Genomic DNA, 22446 nt, shown 5'->3' on the forward strand with positions numbered 1-22446 from the left:
ATTTAGATATTTTTAACTTCATCAATGTTTTATTATTAGTATACAAGTATTTCACATCTTTAGCCAGATTTATCTCAAAGTATTTTATATTTTTAGGGGAAAACTTTTAATTTTCTAATTGTTCATCTCTAAGATGTAGAAATGCAGTTGATTTTTCTGTTGATCTTGTATCTTACAACCATGCTAAACTCACTTATTCTACTACTTTTTTAGTAGATCTCATCATACTTTCTCAAAAGACTATGATATCAATCTGGATACTTTTTATTCCTTTTTCTTCATTGATTTTATTGGTAAGACTGTCCAATATAATCTTGAATAGGAAAGTATTTATCTTTTGGTATTAAGAATCATGTTATAGGTATTTTTAAGATTCTCTTTATTACGTAGTTAATTTGCTGATAGTTTTTAATTAGTAGTGTTATATTGGATTTTCTTTGCTACCTTTTCTGCATTTGTTGAGACTATCATACAATTTTCCTTTTTTAGTTTGTTAATATTGTAAATTATATTTATTGATTTTTGAATGTTAAACCAACCTTGTATTCCTGAATAAACATGATCTGTTATTCTGACAGTACATTGTTAGATTTAATTTGCCAAATCTTTGTTTAGAAATTTTACATAGATGTTAATAAAGGATATTGGTTTGTAGTTTTTTTTTCCTCAAAATGTCTTTATCTTATTTTGGTGTGAAGGTAAAGCTGGCCTCATAAAATGAGATCAAAATTTTCCATCCTTTTTGGTTTTTTAGATGAGTTTGTGTTGAATCGATATTGTCTCTTTTCTAAATATTTGGTAGAATTCACCGGTGATAGCATCTGGGCCTAGAGTTTTGTTTCATGGAAAGGATTTAATTTCTTTAGTAGATACAAGCAAGTTTTGATAGTTTATGTCTTTCACGGAATCTATCCATTTCATCCAAGTTGTAAATTTACTATCATAAAGTTAAATATGTGTAAACTATGTGATGGAGAAAGGTATGGCAGCCCACTCCAGTGTTCTTGCCTGGAGAATCCCAGGGACGGGGGAGCCTGGTGGGCTGCCGTCTGTGGGGTCGCACAGAGTGGGACACGACTGAAGCGACTTAGCAGCCACAGCAGCAGCAAACTATGTGGTGATGTCACCTCTCATTTCTGATAGTGGTTATCCTGTTTCTTTTTTTCCTGGACACTATGACTAGAAGTATGGAAGATCTTAATGATCTCTTTTAAAAACAAAACAAAACCCAGATTTTAGTTTCATTGATTTTCTTTTCTGTTTCACTGATTTCCATGCTGATCTCTATTATTTTCTTTATTTTAAAAAAATTATTTACTTTTGGTTTCATTTGCTTGTATGTTTCTAGTTTAAAGTAGAACCCAGGGTCACTGATTTGGCATTTTTCTTTTTTTTATAAGACAGGCATTTGAAGCTATAAAGTTTCCCTTAAGCACTGCTGTAATAATACCCCACTAATTCCTATGTTTTTCTAAATTTCTGTCTTGATTTCTTCTTTTATGAATTACTTAGAAGCATATATATTTGTGAGTTCTCCAGAAAGTTTCTGTCATCAGTTTCTAGTTTAATTCTTTTGGGGTCAAGGAACATATATTATACACATTTTATTTTTAATATATGGTAAGACCCCAACCTACATTTCTACTATTTTTATTTTAAAAGTCAGCTATCTTTTAAAGAAGTTTAAATGAAACAAATGAAATTTGTATCAAATTTAATGCAACTTTTTTTTTTCCCCCTCTTACCTCTCTCCTTTGGGAACTCTGTGCATATGTTAGGCCATAATTTACTGATACTCTATCAGTTTTAGTCTTTTTGTGTGTGTTTCCTTCATGACCAGGAAACTTTTTAATGTCTAATCTGCCATTAATTCCTTTTAGTGTATTTTTATCTCAGATAGTTTAGTTTTTTTAATCCCTGTAGTTTGGTTTGGGTTTTCTACGTTCCCTGGCCTTTGAACATATTGAACACAGTTATAACTGTTTTCAGTGTCCTTTTATGCCAATTCTAACATCAGGTTGAATTCTGGATCATTTTTGATTGGTTGATTTTTCTTCTTACTGTGTCTTGTGTTTTTCTGCCTGTCTATATGTGTAGTAATCTTTCACTGGATGCCAGACATTATGGTTTTACTTTGTTGTTTACTGGATATTTTTGTGGTCCTATAAATCTTTAGCTTTGTCCTGAGAAGTACTTATGTTACTTGGAGGCAGTTTGGTGTGTTCATATTTTGTTTTGTGGGTTTGTATTGCAAGTGTTGGAACAATACTCAATCTAGAGCTAATTATTCCCTACTTCTAAGACACTACCTTTCTAAGATTTACCACAGCCATACGTGAAAACACTGTTACGAGCAACTAATCAAAGCCACGTGCATTATGAGTTTTCTCAGTCTTGCTGATGGGACAGAGACTGTTTTCAGGACTGTTGGAACACCACGCACTGTTCCCTTTTCTAATCCTTTTGGTTTTCTGCGTTAGTAGTGTCTTCACATGCATATGCTTATTGGTGTTCTTTGATTCTTTCTCCATAGAACTCTCTTGTCTCTGGTAGTACTCTGTCATATAAATTTTAAGTGCCTGTTCTTCCTGAACTCTCAGCAGCATCTTCTCAACACAGGTCGTCTCCTAGGCTTTGTCTCCACTTCCCTTCTCAGTGCTGTGACCTGAGAACTCTCTAGACAGTAAGCTGAAACAGTAGAACTCAGCTCATTTTCCCATCTCTCAGGGATCACTGGCCTTCACTGCTGATGTCAGTGTTTTGAAACCATTGTTTCATATATTTTGCTTGGTTCTGGGTTGTTTATTTCAGATGGGAGCATAAACTGTCTTCAATTTAATCCATCTTGGTTAGAACCGGAAGTCTTCAAGAGCTCTTGGTATAAAACAGTGTTATAGAACTAGGAATAATGATGTGATGACTATTTGTATCAAAAGATATTCATCACCTGTTTTTGAGAGAATGTGCTATTTACAACTTTTTGTTATTTTTCATTTAAATATATTCATATGTATGTGCAAAGTCTGAAAGTATTCAAAATGTTAAATCATTCTCTTAGAGGTATGATTTGGAGTAATTTTATATACTTCAACATATATAATAAAGAAATATAGCTAAAAACAGAAAACACCACTTATGAATTAGTGTAAAGAATTTTAAAATGTTCTTCTGCCAGCCATATTTGAAACCTAATATGACCATATGTTGGGATAAAAGATCTAGATCATCAAATCCATATCTCTTAAATGATTATAGAAATCCTTATGATTCCATGATTCAAGTCATTAGAGCCAGATGCATAAATCCATTCTATCCGTTATGGTAAAAATGGTATATGCAGAGGAAGAAATGCCCTGTGTCTTGAAATTCTAAAGTGTCTGGTGAATTCATGTGCAATAAAAGCATTTGGTTGGTAGAAGAAAGTATTGCGAAGCTGCCTACAGGTTAAGCATTAGTTATAGGTAACTGTTGACTTGTCTAATTATGCAGTTAGTTTTATTTTAATTGGAGGATAATTGCTCTACAGTGTTGCACTGGTTCACAGTTAGATTTAAATTCTTCCTGTTTACAGAAAGTTACTATTTCTAGTATATATATCATCCATCAATCATAAAGTAATTTTAAAACACATTTAGTTTGGAGTAGCTAGTGAAACTTCCCAAATGCCCAAACACAGCTGAATAAAAACAGGCAGTTAATAATAATAATAACCATATCAACTACCACCACCAGAGAATTTAGTCTCTTCTTTTTAAAATGTGGAATTAAGTGAGGTAATTTGTATGATTTTTTTATGTCTATTACTAGATTTGCAGTTAAATGAAGCCTAATATTTATGCCTCTGACTGTTTATTGCCTTGTTGATATATTTTATATTATTGTTTGTAGTTCTTTTTCTTCTAAGTGACATTAAGGGAGACATATGTTTTTTCTATCCTCTATTTAAGTAATGATTTCCTTCTTTCATCCTCTTAATACCCTTTATCCTTACGATCTTATGGCCCTAATGCATGGATATACAAAAAACGTGAACATAAAGAATGTCATATAAATTGCCTGCAGGTCGTTGGACTTCTGTATAGTTCAGTCCAGTAACTCAGTCATGTGCAACTCTTTGTGACCCCATGAGGTGCAGCACGCCAGGCCTCCCTGTCCATCACCAACTACCAGAGTTTACTCAAACTCATGAGTCAGTCATGCCATCCTACCATCTCATCCTCTGTCATCCCCTTCACCTCCTGTCTTCAATCTTTCCCAGTATCAGGGTCTTTTCAAGTGAGTCAGTTCTTCGCATCAGGTGGCCAAAATATAATAGTTTCAGCTTTAGCATCAGTCCTTCCAATGAATATTCAGGACCGATTTCCTTTAAAATGGACTGGTTGGATCTCTTTGCAGTCCAAGGGACTCTCAAGAGTCTTCTCCAACACCACAGTTCAAAGGCATCAGTTCTTTGGTGCTCAGCTTCCTTTATGGTTCAACTCACATCCATACATGACTACTGGAAAAACCATATCTTTGACTAGACGGACCTTTGTTGGCAAAGTAATGTCTCTGCTTTTTAATATGTTGTCCAGGTTGATCATAACTTTTCTTCCAGGGAGCAAGCATCTTTTAATTTCATGGCTGCAATCACCATCTGCAGTGATTTTGGAGCCCCCAAAAATAAAGTCTGTCACTGTTTCCATTGTTTCCTCATTTATTTGCCATGAAGTGATGGGACCAGATGCCGTGATCTTAGTGTTCTGAATATTGAGCTTTAAGCCAACTTTTTCACTCTCCTCTTTCACTTTCATCAAGAGACTCCTTAGTTCTTCTTCACTTTCTGCCATAAAAGTGGTGTCATCCGCTTCTGAATAACCAACAAATCACAGAAGAAATCAAAAAAGAAATAAATGCATAGAAATGAATGAAAATAAAAACATAATAACCCAAAATGTATGGGATTCAGTAAAAGCAGTGCTAAGGGGAAGGTTCATAGGAATATAGGCTTACCTCAAGAAACAAGAGAAAAATCAACTAAATAACCTAACTCTATATCTAAAGCTACTAGAAAAAGAAGAAATGAAGAACCCCAGGTCAGTAGAAGGAAAGAAATCATAAAAATTAGGGCAGAAATAAATGAAAAAGAAACAAAGCAGACTATAGCAAAAATCAACAAAGCTAAAAGCTGGTTCTTTGAGAAGATAGATAAAACAGACAAGCCATTAGCCAGACTCATCAAGAAAAATGGGAGAAGCATCAAATCAACAAAATTAGAAATGAAAATGGAGAGATCACAACAGACAACACAGAAATACAAAGGATCATAAGAGACTACTATCAGCAACTATATGCCAATAAAATGGACTAGGAAGAAATGGACAAATTCTTAGAAAACTATAATTTTCCAACACTAAAGCAGGAAGAAATAGAAAATCTTAACAGACCCATCACAAGCGTGGAAATTGAAACTGTGATCAAAAATCTTCCAACAAACAAAAGCCCAGGACCAGATGGCTTCACAACTGAATTCTACCAAATCAGAGCAGAAAAAGAAATGAAATCTAGATTGGAAAAGAAGTAAAAATCACTGTTTGCAGATGACATGATCTTCTACTTAGAAAATCCTAAAGATGCCACCAGAAAATTATTAGAGCTAATCAATGAATATAGTAAAGTTGCAGGATATAAAATTAACACACAGAAATCCCTTGCATTCCTATACACTAACAATGAGAAAACAGAGAAATTAAGGAAACAATTAATTCACCATTGCAATGAAAAGAATAAAATACTTAGGAATAAATCTATCTAAAGATACAAAAGACCTATATATAGAAAACTATAGAACACTGATGAAAGAAATTAAAGATGACACAGAAAGATGAGAAATATACCTTGTTCCTGGATTGGAAGAGTCAATATAGTGAAAATGAGTATACTACCCAAAGCAATCTGTAGATTCAGTGCAAGCCCATTCAAGCTATCAGTGGTATTTTTCAGGGACCTAGAACAAATAATTTCACAGTTTGTATGGAAATGCCAAAACCTTGAATAGCCAAAGCAGTCTTGAGAAAGAAGACTGGAACTGGAGGAATCAACCTGCCTGACTTCCGACTATACTACAAAGCTGCAGTCATCAAGACAGTATGGTACTGGCGCAAAGACAGAAATATAGATCAATGAAACAAAATAGAAAGCCCAGAGATAAATCCATGCACCTATGGACACCTTATCTTTGACAGAGGAGGCAAGAATATACAATGGAGAAAAGACAATCTCTTTAACAAGTGGTGCTGGGAAAATTGGTCAGCCACTTGTAAAAGAATGAAACTAGAACACTTTCTAACACCATACGCAAAAATAAACTCAAAATGGATTAAAGATCTAAATGTAAGGCCAGAAACTATAAAACTCCTTGAGGAAAACATAGGCAAAACACTCTCTGACATAAATCACAGCAGGATCCTCTATGACCCACCTCCCAGAGTAATGGAAATAAAAGCAAAAATAAACAAATGGGACCTAACTAAACTTAAAAGCTTTTTCACAACGAAGGAAACTATAAGCAGGGTGAAAAGACAGCCTTCAGAATGGGAGAAAATAATAGCAAATGAAGCAGCTGACAAAGAATCTCAAAAATATGCAAGCAGCTCCTGCAGCTCAATGCCAGAAAAATAAACGACCCGATCAAAAAATGGGCCGAAGAACTAAACAGACATTTCTCTAAAGGAGACTTACGGATGGCTAACAAACACATGAAAAGATGTTCAACATCACTCATTATTAGAGAAATGCAAATCAAAACCACAATGAGGTACCATCTCACACCGGTCAGAATGGCTGCTATCAAAACGTCTCCAAACAATAAATGCTAGAGAGTGTGTGGAGAAAAGAGAACCCTCTCACTGTTTGTGGGAGTACAAATTAGTACAGCCAGTATGGATAACGGTGTGGAGATTCCTTAAAGAATTGGAAATAGAACTGCCATACGACCCAGCAGTCCCACTGCTGGGCAGACACACCAAGGATACCAGAATGGAAAGAGACACATGTACCCCAATGTTCATCACAGCACTGTTTACAATAGCCAGGACATGAAAGCAACATAGATGTCATCGGCAGACGAATGGATAAGAAAGCTGTGGTACATATACACAATGGAAATTTACTCAGCTAGTAAAAAGAATGCATTTGAATCGTTCTAATGAGGTGGATGAAACTGGAGCCTATTATACAGAGTGAAGTAAGTCAAAAAGAAAAACACCAATACAGTATATTGATGCATATATATGGAGTTTAGAAAGATGCTAACAGGGACTGTATATGTGAGACAGCAAAAGAGACACAGATATAAAGGACAGATTTTTGAACTCTATGGGAGAAGACGAGGGTGGGATGGTTTGAGAGAATAGAATTGAAACATGTAAATTATCATATGTGAAATAGATCACCAGTCCAGGTTCGATGCATGAGACAAGGTGCTCAGGGCTGGTGCACTGGAATGACCCAGAGGGATGGGATTGGGAGGGAGGTGAGAGGAGGGTTCAGAATGGGGAACACATATACACCATGGCTGATTTTATGTCAGTGTATGGCAAAAACCACTACAATATTGTAAAGTAATTAGCCTCCAATTAAAATTTAAAAATTGATTTAAAAAAATTTTAAAAAACAAAAAGTTGTGTCATCTTCATATCTGAGGTTATTGATATTTCTCCCAGCAATATTGATTCCAGCTTGTGCTTCATCCAGCCCAGTGTTTCTAATGATGTATTCTACATATAAGTTAAATAAGCAGGTTGACAATATACAGCCTTGACATATTCCTTTCCCAATGTGGAACCAGTCTGTTGTTCCACGTCCAGTTCTAACAGTTGCTTCCTGGACCTCTGTAGTTAAAGCCATATAATCCAGTAATATGCCTTGGAGAAAGAAAAAAATATTTTAAGATTAGGAATGATAACAGGAAGATTAGGAATAATAAGAAAGAGAACTTTGAAGTTCTTTATTTTGTCTTTTCATTAACTTTTTAGAAAAGCTGGTCTTAGAGTGTGTACTTATGTTTATTATATATACTAGGAAAAGGTTTCGAGTTATATACTTAAATTTGCAGTATTTGGGGATAAGAGAAGGACAGTCTAACTATGGTCTCACTACATAATAACAGTTTTGGTATAGATACAGAAAGATGCTCTTTTTTAAGAACGATCGTTTACCACCAAAACTTTTGTTGTTCAAAGGCAGGCGTGTTTATGAAATTATCGCTGATGAAATCATTAATATCTAGAAATATATAACATTTGATATACATGCAAAGCCAACTTTAGCTGCTAGAGATAATTGATAGAGAATACCAAAATAGTAAATCAAGCCATATTTGTAATCTCATCTAGTATACTGTCTATGTAAGGTTTCTAAATGCTGGGGCAAAGTGATGCTGTATTTTCCCTGGCATTATAGTCTTCTAAGCAGTTGTTAAAATTCTCAAATATTATTAGCATTTGATGTTCTGAAATGTTAAACTTTTGACTTTGAGTGGCTGATATTCCAGACAAAGTGTGTTATTTATCTAAGTACTGTACTATGTTGTTTTACTTTTCTAGCCCATGCAGTAGTAGAGTTTACACATTTTAGTCAGTAATCTATATAGGGGTCGTGACATCTGTGAAACTTTTAGTATGGTTTTTATTTGCATCCATTTTCTTTTTTATCTCATAGTTTTCACATTAGAATAATATAAAATTGTACATTAGGAATTAGAATGACTATCTTATCTGGAGGATTTTATCCTTTTTTCTTTGGTATCCCAATATGTTGAAATAGAGTTTCGGAAAACATTATGAAATATTAACATTTTTAGCTTAAAAACAGATCACCTGGCTTTCCTGAAGAAATTGAGTGTTTCCTCTTGCATTCCTTTATATGAAAAACAGAAAACCTGTACTGGAAAGAAATTTGAAACCTTGAATAATTTTTTAATTTTTTTTTTTTTTAGTTCTGTTTTTGGTAAAAGCTGTCCTGCCACTAAAATGCCAGGAATTCAGTATGAATATAAAGTAGTTTGAGTAAAACATTGCCACTTGATTCTGTTATGTCTGAAAGTATCTGGTTCAGTTCAGTTCAGTCGCTCAGTCTTGTCCGACTCTTTGTGACCCCATGAATCGCAGCACGCCAGGCCTCCCTGTCCATCACCAAACTCACTCAAACTCATGTCCATTGAGTCGGTGATGCCATCCAGCCATCTCATCCTCTGTCGTCCCCTTCTCCTCCTGCCCCCCAATCCCTCCCAGCATCAGAGTCTTCCAATGAGTCAACTCTTTGCATGAGGTTTGTTTAGAAAAAGCTAAATACAGGTTTTTTTAAATATTTATATAAGTGTAAAATGGTTGGTTGAGCTTCATAAGTAAATATCTGCCATGATCATATGACATTTTGTTTTAGAACAATTTATAATTTTTAATTGAAATGTAGTTGATTTGCAATGCTGTATTAATTGCTGTGCAGCATAGTGATTCATTTATACATATATATACACACACATGATCTTTTTAATATTCTTTTCCATTATAGTTTATCACAGGATATTGAATATTGAATGTAGATCCCTGTGCAATACAGTAGGACCTTATTATTTGTCCATTCCTTATATAAAAATTTGTATCTGCCTGATCCTAAACTCCCAGTCTGTCCATCCCCAACCCTGGCAACCATGTCTGTTTTAGCTATCTGTTAGTCTGTTTCTGTCCTGAAAATATGTGTCATTTGTGTCATATTTTAGGTTCCATATATAAGTGATATTGTATGGTATTTTTCTTTCTGACCTAGTTAATACAGTTTGAAGCATTTTGCTAACTTAGAAAAATTAGCTGATGTTCAAACTTTTGAAATTGAAGTTTCTCTATTTTTCTTCTGTCTCAAGAGTATATTTTGTAGTAAATCAGGCTAATTTATTGATTTTGAAATGTAGAAAGTATGTTGAATTTCATCATACTATTACCATTTGGTGATGTCATTGCTTTAAAAACTCAGAAAAATTTTACCATATTATTCCAGAGTTCAGAACAGTCTGTATATTTTGCAAAATAGCCATCTATTACCTGAATAATAGCTATTTTAGAATACTAATGTCTACAGCTTATTATAAATTATTAATTTCAATTACCTATGGAATATTTTGAAACCTTATAAATTCCTTTCATGAGTTACTTTATGAACAAGATAGATTATACTGAAACATAGTGATTCATTTACTTGGATAATTTAGCTGTAGATCTTCAAAAGAGTATTCTTAAGAGTAAAATATTTTCAAAGAAAGAAATACTTTGAAATAAATACTTTAAATAAAATTAAAATTAAGGTTACAATCATAGCTTTACCCTTTAATTCATGGTAAATAAAATTTATCTTTCAGACGGCAAATGGCTACATCTTGTTTTTTCACATAACATCTACAAGAGGGGACAAGTACCTTTATGAACCAGTGTATCCCAAGTAAGTTCATTATCTTTTATTTTTTAAATATTTAATTTGTGTACTTTGTATTCACAAAATGTTGCAGTTTAGGGTTGTCTGAAGTGCTGGGCCAGCATTTCCAAAAACACTGTTTCAGAAATTACCAAGTCTTCAAACTGCTGTCACTTGAATAAAAAAAAATTCTATAGTAAGTCTGAAAATCTTGGATGAATATGTTCTGTAATGTTTTATGGGAAAGCCCAAATGAACTTTTTGGCCAGCCCAATACTGTCCCCCTTCTTGGACATTCAGAATCACTACTAACATACTCTAGCTCAGCATTCTTTAGTCTCCATTGGGGTGCATGAGCCAAGAGATTGTGAAGAGAAGAGGCAAAATGTCAGCCAGCTATAGGCACTTTTCCCTGTATATTTTAGTATGTGCATAGACTAAGCATGTAGCCCCGAAAGGATTTGAGGGAGCTTGGACTTTTGATCTTTAATCTTCGTTGTTCAGTATGTTTTATATTGTTTTGTTGTTGTTGTTGTTTGCCTTTTGAAATAAGAACATTTTATTGAAAGAACTTTTGAAATAAAATAACATAATTTTCAAGTATGACACCTTTTTAAAAAAAAAAGATCAAGCCATTAAAACTGGATGAAAATATAAATCAATTATTTATCACATTTCTAGACGGTGGAAGACAGATGTTATTGGTTATATAAGAAGTGAAAGAGGAAATAGATTTCATTTTATGAAAGTTTAAATTTCTGAAAATCAACAGTGATAAAACAGACAAACATTAAAAGTAGCAAACTGAGGGAAAATTATGCAGTTGATAGGACCAAGGCTTACTATTTTTTATATGAAGGAGTCATATAAATGGCTAAGAAACACAAGGATTTCAAAAATAAATAGGTAAAAGCAATCTTATAAGAGGAAATGTAATCCATTTTAATTCTCAGTTTAAACACATTCCTGTAAATAAAAAGCAATAAACAGGGTCACCTTATAGGTGATTATTATTATTATTCTCTTCTAGATGGGCAGGGGAGGTAAATGACATCTTTGGAAACAGTGAAAAATACACTTCACTTCATTTCACCAACGTGATTTACATGTATTTCCAGTGTTTTGAAACAGTATTTTGAGATTCATTTTTTGTTTCCCAAAGATTTTTTAAAGTTTCTTACCTTGGAATACTAACTAGTATCCCAACAACGCATGAATTTTGCTGTTTGACTGCATATGTTAAGCTAGAGAAGTAAAGAGCATTATTATTATTATTTTTTGACTTGGATGATCTTCATTGTATTGAAGATTTTTTAGTATGTGAGCCTCAATAAAGTATGCATTGCCTTAGAGCAGCATGAATAATGAAAGGGGATATAGCCTTTGATGTCAGATAGACTTGGAATTAAATGTCAGTTCTGCTGTTTTTCAGCTGTATGACTTCTATCAAGTTAATCCCTCTAAAACCTCAGTTTCCTCATCTGTAGAATGAGATAGCAGTTGTTATTATTTCAAGGATTAAATAAGATCATGCATATTAAATGTTTAGATAAGCACGTAGTAGATGGAAAAAGTAATATGGACAACTGCTGTTTTTTGTACGCTTTTCCTGTGTTAGTTGCTCAGTCGTGTCTGACTCTTTGTGATCCCATAGACTGGCAGGCTCCTCTGTCCATGGGATTTCGCAGGCAAGAATACTGTATGTTGTACATTTTTTGCTTTTGAGTTGATAGTATACTCTTTTTAGAGTCTAACTGCTAGTAACTACTGCATAAAATGGAATAAAATCTCTTATATGGGAATAGTTTTGCAGAGCAAATTAATCAGTTTATTATGTATTAGGCTGGCCAAAATATGTGATGGAAAGCCCTAGCAAACTTTTTGGCCAATCGAATATTTGTGTGCTAGACTACTTTCTAGTTGGATTTTTTAGTCTAGTAAGTTTCTTAGTTTTTCTAGTAGAACCTGTTTATAAAATGGGAATAAAAATATTTTCCTCTTCAGTTCTTTGCAGGATTATATGGCTTAGGTTTTTAAAATCTGATTTGAGGGGAGTTTTTAAAAAATACTTAGTTTTTATAGGATGTAAGATAGGCACAGGGAGGTATTGCACGACATAGGGAATACAGCCAATATTTTATAATAACTGTAAATGGAAAGTAACCTTTAAAAATTGTATAGAATTTTTAAATGAAAAAAATTAGTTTTAACGAGTGTATTATTATCTGTGCCATTGTAAACACTTACGCGGTTCAAGACACTGTTCTAAGCACTTTTCAAATTCATTTAATCCCTGTTGCAACCTGATGAGGTAGTTATGGACAGTTACTTGCATCAGAGAGGCCACGTAACCCACCTAAAGTCACACACTAGTAAATGACACACTCAGGATCAGCCCTAAATGTTGTAACTTCAAAATCTGTGTATTTAATCACCAGTACTGCACTGCCTCAGTCCTCTTTCAGTCTAGTCATCTGTTACTCTTGGATTTATTTGGGGAGTTAGGAATTTAAGAAAAAAGAAAGGATGAATGATCTGGAGTGGTTTATAATAGTCTTAAAGAATAAAGGCAGCATAGTTGAGACCAGTAGTCAGTCATCTTCTCAATTTTAGAAATACTGTTATCTCTTGCTTCTCTTTTCTGAATCTTATGAGTTTATCATATGAGTTTTTCTAGAGTATCTCAGCATCGTCAAATTATGTGACAGCATCTTAACTCTCAGACTGCCTATCTTTTCTCATATGCTCCATCTTTGTTGTTGTTTAGTCACTAAGTCATGTCTCACTCTTTTATGACCCTGTGGACTGCAACTTCCCAGGCTCCTCTGTCCATGGGATTTCCCAGGCGAGAATACAGGAGTGGGTTGCAGACATGGGTCGAACCCATGTCTCATGCATTGCAGGCAGATTCTTTACCACAGAACCACCAGGGGAGCCATGCTCTATCTTAGAACAGGTTGTTGTTCAGTCATTCAGTCATGTTTGACTCTGTGACCCCATGGACTGCAGCATGCCAGGCTTCCCAGAGTTTGCTCAAACTCATGTCCATTGAGTTGGTGTTGCTATCCAGCCATCTCCTCCTCTGTTGTCCCCTTCTCCTTCTGCCTTCTGTCTTTCCCAGCATCAGGGTCTTTTCTAATGAATCGGCTCTTCACATCAGGTAGCCAAAGGATTGGAGCTTCAGCATCAGTCCTTCCAGTGAATATTCAGGATTCATTTCCTTTAGGATTGACTGGTTTGATATCCATGCAGAGATCACGGATTTAGAGGGTATGGACTTAGAGGGCATTGTGTTAAGTGAAATAAACCAGACAGACAGAAAAAGAAAGACAAATACTGTATATCACTTCTGTGCGGAAGCTAAAAAATGTAACAAACTAATGAATATAACAAAAAAGAAACAGACTCACAGATACAGAGAACAAACTACTGGTTACCTGTGAGGAGAGGGGCAATATAGGCATGAGAGAGTAGTAGATAGAAACTATTGAGTATAAGATAGACTACAAGCATATATTGAACAGCACAGGAAATTTATCCAATATTTTGTGACAACTGTAAATGGAGTATTATCTTTAAAATATTATATTCAATGCACAAATAGTGAGAGACATATAAACAGTAAAAAGTGAAATTGTGAACCTAGTCTGCTTTTTCAGATTCCAGTCTTGTTTCACTTTCCAATTAGCTTTATATTTGAGTAAATAAATACCTAGGAGTTGAATTGCTGGGACATATCACATTTAAGATTGGAGGATGGACGTTGAATTACGTATCGAGTGTCTGATTTTTATTCTTTTGCTTTAAAGAATGTTGAGGTTTGTCTTGGAGAGCAGTTAAGTTGGAGATTTTCTTGATCCTTTTGGAGCTTATTTATATATTTTTAGGGCAGATTCAACCTTTAGGCTACATTAGAACTTCTGATCTCTATACTAACGTCCTGGGTCTTTAAACAGGTCTCTTTGATCTGGTCAGAACTAGGATTTCCCCAAGGCCTCTATGAGCTCTACAAGTTGAAACTCTGGAAGTTTTTCTTTGGCTGACCTTGTGGAGTTTCCCTACATACAGGCGTAGCTTAGTATTTAGCAACATTTAAGGGGAACCTATATTGGTTTCCAGAGCTCTTTTTCTATATCTCCTGCCTCTCTCGTACTGTTCCACAAATAGCTGCTTCTGCTTCCCTAAACTTTAATCTTCTTCTGCTCAACTTAACAAGACTGCTGTATTATGCTTGTGTTCTCCTAACTTACATGGTAATATCAAAAGTGACTTCTACCAGAAAGCTTTGTTTGCCTCCCTTCACTCAGGAGTACAGCCCTGTGCTGCCTGTTATGCACTGTCTGAAAACTGTTTCTTATATTTTGTCCAGTTTTCTTTTTTTTTTTTTTTCAATTGTATCTGGAGGGCTAATTTGGCACCAGTTTTTGGTTATAGCAATAAAGTGACTGACCATCTATGTCCCTGTCAGTCAACTTTAGTCTGTTTTCACTGGGTATGTTTTAGCACATTTAAGATATCATCATTTTATTTCATCCCAAAGTGCTTTCATTATTGACATTCTGGTAAACAATTAGATTGACTCGGAATGATGCCATATGAGGTACAGAGTTTGAGGAAAGAAAACATCCTGAGCCTTACCAGAACTCTGGTTGGAGAATCAAAGCCTTTTGGTCCAGAATTCACCTCAGACTGCCAGAACTTGCTGGATCAAGTCTAACACATTCCAGACATTTTAAAACTTGATAATCTGAGTTGTAAGAGAGTAGATCTTAAAAGTTCTCATCACAAGGGAAAAAAAAGTGTAATTATGTGAGATGTTGGATGTTAATCTTACTGAGGTAATTATTTTAAAAAATATATGTAAATCGTTTTGTTGTGCACCTTAAACTTATACAGGGTTCTATGTCAGTTACACCTCAGTAAACTGGGGAAAAAGAAAAGATGTGAAAATCTGAAATTAGATTCATTTTCATTATCATCATCAAATACTTATTGTGTGCTATAGTATCATTTGTAAGACATTAGCTGTCCTGATGCTGGAAAGGTATAAGATGCTAGTGAAGAAATAAGTATTTAACGGCAGTATAAAATGGCAAATGCCAAGTGAACATCCCTAAAAGTGGTAATATTAATAGCATTTCAGGCAAAGGTGCTGGAGTTGTCAGGGAAAGTTTTGTAGCTAGGGACATTTGAGCTACACTTAGAAGGAAAGATGGGCCTTGGGTAAGTTGCATTGCTAGGAAAACACTGTACTTCTGAAATTCCTGTCCCATGTCCCTGTGTTATTGTGCCCTCCATACCCCTCCTGGCCCCTCTGCCACAAGATTTATCAGATCATCTGCCATGTTGTTTCCTTTGAAGTGAAGTCAAGTCAGGTCGCTTAGTCATGTCCAACTCATTGTGACCCCATGGACTGTAGCCTACCACGCTCCTCTGTCCATGGGATTTTCCAGGCAAGAGTACTGGAGTGGGTTGCCATTTCCTTCTCCAGAGGATCCTCCCAACCCAGGGATTGAACCTGGGTCTCCCGCATTGTAGGCGCAGACATCTGAGCCACCTCGTTGTTTTCTTTAGCTGGCATTTGAAGTATTTGAGATTTCTTGCACAAATAGACTTTGTTGAAATAAATGCCTGTTGAGTTTAATTGCAATGGCACCCCACTCCAGTCCTCTTGCCTGGAAAGTCCCATGGACGGAGGAGCCTGGTAGGCTGCAGTCCATGGGGTCGTGAAGAGTTGGCACGACTGAGCAGCTTCACTTTCTCTTTTCACTTTCATGCATTGGAGAAGGCAGTGACACCTCACTCCACTATTCTTGCTTGGAGACTCCCAGAGACAGAGGAGCCAAGTGGGCTGCCATCTATGGGGTTGCACAGAGTCGGACACGACTGAAGCGACTCAGCAGCAGAGTTTAATTGTGTGCGCACATGTGTGTGCGCATGCGCATGTGCGCAGTCTTGTCTGACTCTTTGCAACCCCATGGGTCTGTAGCCCGCCAGGCTTCTGTGTCTGTGGAATTTCTCAAGCAAGAATACTGGAGTGGGTTGCCATTTCTTTCTCTAGGGAATCTGCCAGACCCAGGGATCCCTTGTCTCTTGTATTGGCAGGTGGAATTTTTACCGCTGTGCCACCTGGGAAGCCCTTAATTGCATAGTGAAACTTTGCTTTTAATTCATGAGAAATACATCAGTAAAACAAAACTCTAAAAATGGCTTAATTTCATTTTTCATTCTTTCTTATGATATTGGACTTAGTATTATTACTTCTAATAAATACATAGCAGTTTAGAGATGTGGATTTGAATAGGATTTGAAACTGGAGACACCTGGGTTTCAATGTGTGTCCTACTATTTGCAGGCATTGACTTGGAAAAGATGCTTGTTCAGTTATTTTCTATGCTTTTGTGCATCTGTAAGATAAGAACAGTGAATTAGTAGGTCTTTAGTAAGTTGCAGTTGTCATTGTCTGGGTTGCCTTTTGGATTATTAAACATAATCTACTTCCACTGGACATTTGACAATGTGTGTTTTCAGAAAAGAAGGAAATTCAGGTTCACTAAAATATGATTTCTCTTATAATCCATTTATTTCTCTGTGGTCAGTAGCAATGCCCCTTCTTTCATTTCTAATTTTAGTAAGTTGAATCTTTTTTCCTTTAGGTTTTTCAGTTTTATTGATGTTTTCAGAGAACTACCTGTGCTTTATTTGATTTTCTCTATTATTTTCCAGTTTTCTGGGGGGTTTTTTGTTGTTGTTCATATCCATTCCAATCTTCATGATAGCCTTCCTTCTGCTAGTTTTGTTGTAAATCACATCCACCTCTTTAAGTTTGCTCTTCTCTAGTTCATTTTAAGGAGTGAAGTTAGGTTATAGATTTGAGATTTTTCTTCTTTTTTAAGTTTAAGCATCTTGGCTGTAAATTTTCCTCTGATGGCTGCATTTACTGCCCTCTATGACACTGTGTTTTCATTTTCATTAGTCTCAAAGGATTTTCTAATTTTCCTTTTGGTCTTTTCTTTAACCTGTTGGTGGTCTCTGAGACTTGTTTAATTTCTACATTTTTGTATATTTTCTAATTTCCCTTGTGTTCTTGCTATGTGGTTTCATTCCATGGTGATCAGATACTTTGCATGATTTCAGTCTTTTTAAATGTATTGAGGCATTTTGGTGACCTAATGTGTTCTATTCTAGAGAATGTTTCATGTATATTTGTGAAAGAATGTGTATTCTGCTATTACCTGGTAGTTTGGTATGTGTCTTAGGTCTGAGTGATTTATAATGTTCAGATTCTCTATTTCCTTACTAATCTTTTGTCTAATTGTACTGTACATTATTGAAAGTGGAGTATTGAAATGTCCAATAGTTACTTTTGAACTATTTCTCCCTTCATTTGCTTCAGTATTTGCTTCATAAGTTTTTGGACTCTTGTTATTAAAAGTTTATCTGTTTATAATAGTTACGTCTTCTTGCTGGATTGACTCTTTCATCATTATGCGGTGTCCTTTATCTCTTGTAACAATTTTTTGTTTAAAGTATTTTGTCAGATATTACTACAACCACCTAGCTCTGTCTTAGTTACTATTTGCATGAAATATTTTTTCATCCTTTCATATTCACTTATTTCTTTTGCTCTAAAATGAGTTTCTTATAGAAAACTTAGAGGTGGGATCATATATTTCTTTAATCTGTTCAGTCAGTGTGCCTTTTAATTGGAGAGTTCAATCTGTTTGCATATAAAGTAATTGATGGTAAGAAAGGAATTCTGCTATTTTGCTGTTTGTTTTTCATGTGTCATATCCTTTTTGATCCTCAGTTCTTTTGTGTTTAATTTTGATTCCTTTTTCATTTCCTTTTCTCTGTATATTTTTAGTTTTTCTCAGTGGTTACCTTGGGAATTACTTAGCATCTTACATTTAAACAACCTAAATTGAATTAATAGTTTGATTTCAATACTAAAGCTATGTTCCTGTACAACTTCATCCCTCTTATTTCCTCTTACTGTCACACATTACATCATTATGCATTGTGAGTCCATAATGTAGATATAGAATTATCTTTTCATTCATTGTTGTTGTTCGTTTCTCAGTTGCGTCCAGCTCTTTGCTACCCCATGGATGGCGGCATGCCAGGCTTCCCTGTCCTTCGCTGTCTCCCTGAGTATGTTCAATCTCAAATCCATTGAGTCTATGATACCATCTAACCATCTCATCCTCTGCTGCCCCCTTCTCCTTTTGCCCTCTATCTTTCCTATCATTTGGGGCTTTTCCAGTGAAGTGGCTCTTCACATGAGATGGGCAAAATATTGGAGCTTCAGTATCAGTTCTTCCAGTGAATAATCAGGATTGATTTCCTTTAGGATTGGGAAGGAAAACCCTAACCCTAAACCCTAACCCTGGTTTGGTCTCCTTAAAGTCCAGGGGACTCTCGAGAATCTTCTCTAGTGCCACAGTTTGAAAGCAGCAGTTCTTCCTTTGATGCTCAGCTCAGCTTTCTTTACGGTCCAGCTCTCACATCCGTACATGACTACTGGAAAAACCATAGCTTTGACTATACGGACCTTTGTAGGCAAAGTGATATCTCTGCCTTTTAATATGCTGTCTAGCTTGGTCATGACTTTTCTCCCAAGGAGTAAGCATCTTTTAATTTCATACCTGGAGTCAGTGATTCTGGAGCCCAAGAAAATAAAGTCTGTCACTATTTCCATTTTTTCCCCCATCTAGTTGCCATGAAGTGATGGGACCAGATGCCATGATCTTCAGTTTTTGAATGTTGAGTTTTAAGCCGGTTTTTTCACTCTCCTCTTTCACTTTGATTAAGAGACTCTTGAGTTCCTCTTCGGTTTCTGCCATTAGGGTGGTGTCATCTGCATATCTGAAGTTACTGATATTTCTTCCAGTAATCTTGATTCCAGCTTGAGCTTCATCCAAGCAGGCATTTTGCATGATGTACTCGGCATAGAAATTAAATAAGCAGGGTGACAGTATGTAGCTTTGACATACTCCTTTCCCATTTTGAATCTCTGGTTCTGACTGTTGCTTCTTGACCTGCATACAGGTTTCTCAGGAGACAGGCAAGGTGGTCTGGTATTTCCATCTCTTTGAGAATGTTCCATAGTTTGTTGTGATCTACACAGTCAAAGGCTTTAGTGTAGTCAGTGAAGCAGAAGTAGATGTTTTTCTGGAATTCCCTTGCTTTTTCTATGACCTATCGGATATTGGCAATTTGATCTCTGGTTCCTCTGCCTTTTCTGAATCCAGCTTGAACATTTGGAGGTTCTTGGTTCACATACTGTTTGAAGCCTAGCTTGAAGGATTTTGCGCATTACCTTGCTAGCATGTGAAATGAGCGCAATTGTACAGTAGTTTGAACTTTCTTTGGCATTGCCCTTCTTTGGAATTGGGATGAAAACTGACCTTTTCCAGTCCTTATGGCCACTGCTGAGTTTTCCAAATTTGTTGGCAAATTGAGTGCAGCACTTTAGCAGCAGCATCTTTTAGGATTGAGATAGCTCAGCTGGAATTCCATCACTCCCAGTAGCTTTGTTTGTAGTAATGCTTCCAAAGGTCCACTTGACGATACTCCAGGATGTCTGGCTGTAGGTGAGTGATCACACCATCATGGTTATCTGGATCATTAGGACCTTTTTTTGTATAGTTCTTCTGTGTATTCGACTTTTTTGTCTCTCTTTGTTATTCTTTGGAATTCTGCATTCAGATGGGTATGTCCTTTTTTTCTCATTTGCCTTTCATTTCTCCTCTTTTCTCAGCTATTTGTAAGCCCTCCTCAGACAACCATTTGCCTTGCTGCATTTCTTTTTCTTAGGGATGGTCTTGATCACTGCCTCCTTTACAGTGCTACGAACCTCCATTCATAGTTCTTCAGGCACTCCATCTGTCAGATCTAATCCCTTGAATCTATTTGCCACTTCTATTTTATAATCAATCATAAGGAATTTGGTTTAGGTTATACCTGAATGGCCTAGTGGTTTTCCCTACTTTCTTCAATTTAAGTCTGAATTTGGCAATAAGGTGTTCATGAATGAGCATGCAGGCTTAGTTGCTCTGCAGCATGTGGGATCTTAGTTCCCCAATCAGGAATTGAGCTCACATCCCCTGCACTGCACAATGGATTCTTTACCACTGGACCACTAGGGAAGTCCTGAGGATCCCTTGTATATGACAAGTCACTTTCCTTGTTGCTTTCAAGATTCTGTCTTTCATTAGTTTACAGATTATGTATCTTGGTGTGAATCTTTTTAAATTTATCCTTCTTGGGAGTTTGCTATGTTCATTGGATAGTAGATTTCATGTCTTCATTATATTTGGAACATTTTTAAACATTATTTCCTCAGTTATTCTTCCTGCTTCCTTTCTCTTGCCGTGCCTTTGGTGCTCCCATTATATGTGTGATGGTATGCATGGTGGCGTCCCATAGTCTCTTAAGCTACATTCATTTTTCTTCATTCTTCTTTCTTTCTGCTCCTCAGACTGCATACTGAATAAAATCACCTATCAATGATAATCACAAGCTATTGCTGGGTTTTACTGGACCACAGTCTAATAACTCTTATAGTTATTTGACATAGTATATAGATGACCCTTGAACAACATGGGTTTGAACTGTGCAGGTTCACTTACGAGTGGTTGTTTTCAATAAACATATAGTACAACATGACACATGGTTAGTGGAATCTGTGAATGCAGAACCACAGATAAAGAGGACTAACGGTGGGACTTAAGTGTCAGTAGATTTTTATATGCATGGTGGGTCCTGAAATCAGTCCTCCCCAGACACCAAGGGACAGCTGTACTATATGTCATAAGCTAAGCTTATGACAGCTGAGTCCCTGAGATAGAGGATTAAAGCAGAGCATAATGTGCTAAGTGTTGGCTCTTAAATCCTCTGCCCAGAAGTAACACAAATTACTTCCCCTTTCATTTTATAGGCCAAAACAAGTCACATGGCCGTACCTCATTTTAAATGGTCAGGAAAGCACAATTTTATGTGCCCAAGAATTAAAAATACATTATTTTTCAGTAGCTTAAAGGACAATCAGGTGTGCATACAGTGTGATTGTGTCTGTCTCTAAGAAGCCTCTGTGACTGAGTAAGAGTTATAATTCTCAACATGCTTTTATTATCTCCTTTCAAAAAAGATTATGATAAAGTTGTCTGAAGAGACATTCTGCTGCCACTGCCAGTAGGTGCCTTGGTGTACTCTTGCTAATAGTCTCCTGAGTAATCTCCAGACTGTTCTCCCCACCCTATCCCTAATCCCCTCTTTGGCATTCATTGTAATATTTCTTTGTGTACACAAAGGTTATTATTAACCTCTTTAATTCTACTAGTTTTCAGTTTCTTAGCACCTGGAATTGAAGCCACTGGCTCACATGTCAACTCCTTCACTTACTAGTTGTGTGACCATAAATAGAATTCTTAATAAACTGAAGCTTCAGTTTCTTTTCTGGAAAAAGAGAGATAATAATACCTGATTCAAAGGTTGGTGGTCAGTCAATTGAGAAAATGTCTGCAGAACTTACTGTGTATTCATATTTAGTGAATGCTCAATTTACTGCTTTTTTTCCTTCTGGCATTCAGTGCTCTTCATAGTTAGACTTTAACTTACCCTTCCCGCCTCATCTTCCGTGGATGAGTGAAAGTTGCTCAGTCATGTCTAATTCTTTACGACCCCATGGACTGTAGCCCGCCAGACTCCTCTGTCCATGTAATTCACCAGGCAAGAATACTGGAGTGGGTAGTCATTCCCTTCTCCAGGGGATTATCCCAACCCAGGGATCGAACCCAGGTCTCCCACATTACAGGCAGATTCTTTACCATCTGAGCCACCAGGGAAGCCTCCCCTTTCAAAAATCTGATGCAGTTCTCAAATTATTATTGAATTATAAGTAATAGTATTTTTGATTAGAAAGTTAATTTTTTTGTTATTGTGATTTTAACAGTTGCCTGCCTTTTAGTACTTCTGGAGGAAGCAATGCAAACTACA

General features: G+C 36.0%; 1 protein-coding gene across 9 annotated transcripts in view; it reads left to right on the forward strand.

Annotated features, from left to right (window-relative positions):
• RIC1 (RIC1 homolog, RAB6A GEF complex partner 1) overlaps nt 1-22446 on the forward strand; it is a 156142-nt gene that overhangs the window by 59407 nt on the left and 74289 nt on the right. For 8 of the 9 annotated variants that reach the window (XM_042243427.2, XM_042243429.2, XM_042243428.2 and 5 more), the window contains one exon: nt 10394-10473. The exons of the other annotated variant lie outside the window; for it this stretch is intronic. In XM_042243427.2, the coding sequence (XP_042099361.1) occupies nt 10394-10473 (80 nt within the window). Of the gene's footprint in view, nt 1-10393; nt 10474-22446 lie in introns of those variants that run through there. 9 annotated transcript variants of the gene reach the window in all.

This window comes from Ovis aries, chromosome 2 (genome assembly GCF_016772045.2).
Source record: "Ovis aries strain OAR_USU_Benz2616 breed Rambouillet chromosome 2, ARS-UI_Ramb_v3.0, whole genome shotgun sequence".
Classification (NCBI taxonomy): domain Eukaryota; kingdom Metazoa; phylum Chordata; class Mammalia; order Artiodactyla; family Bovidae; genus Ovis; species Ovis aries.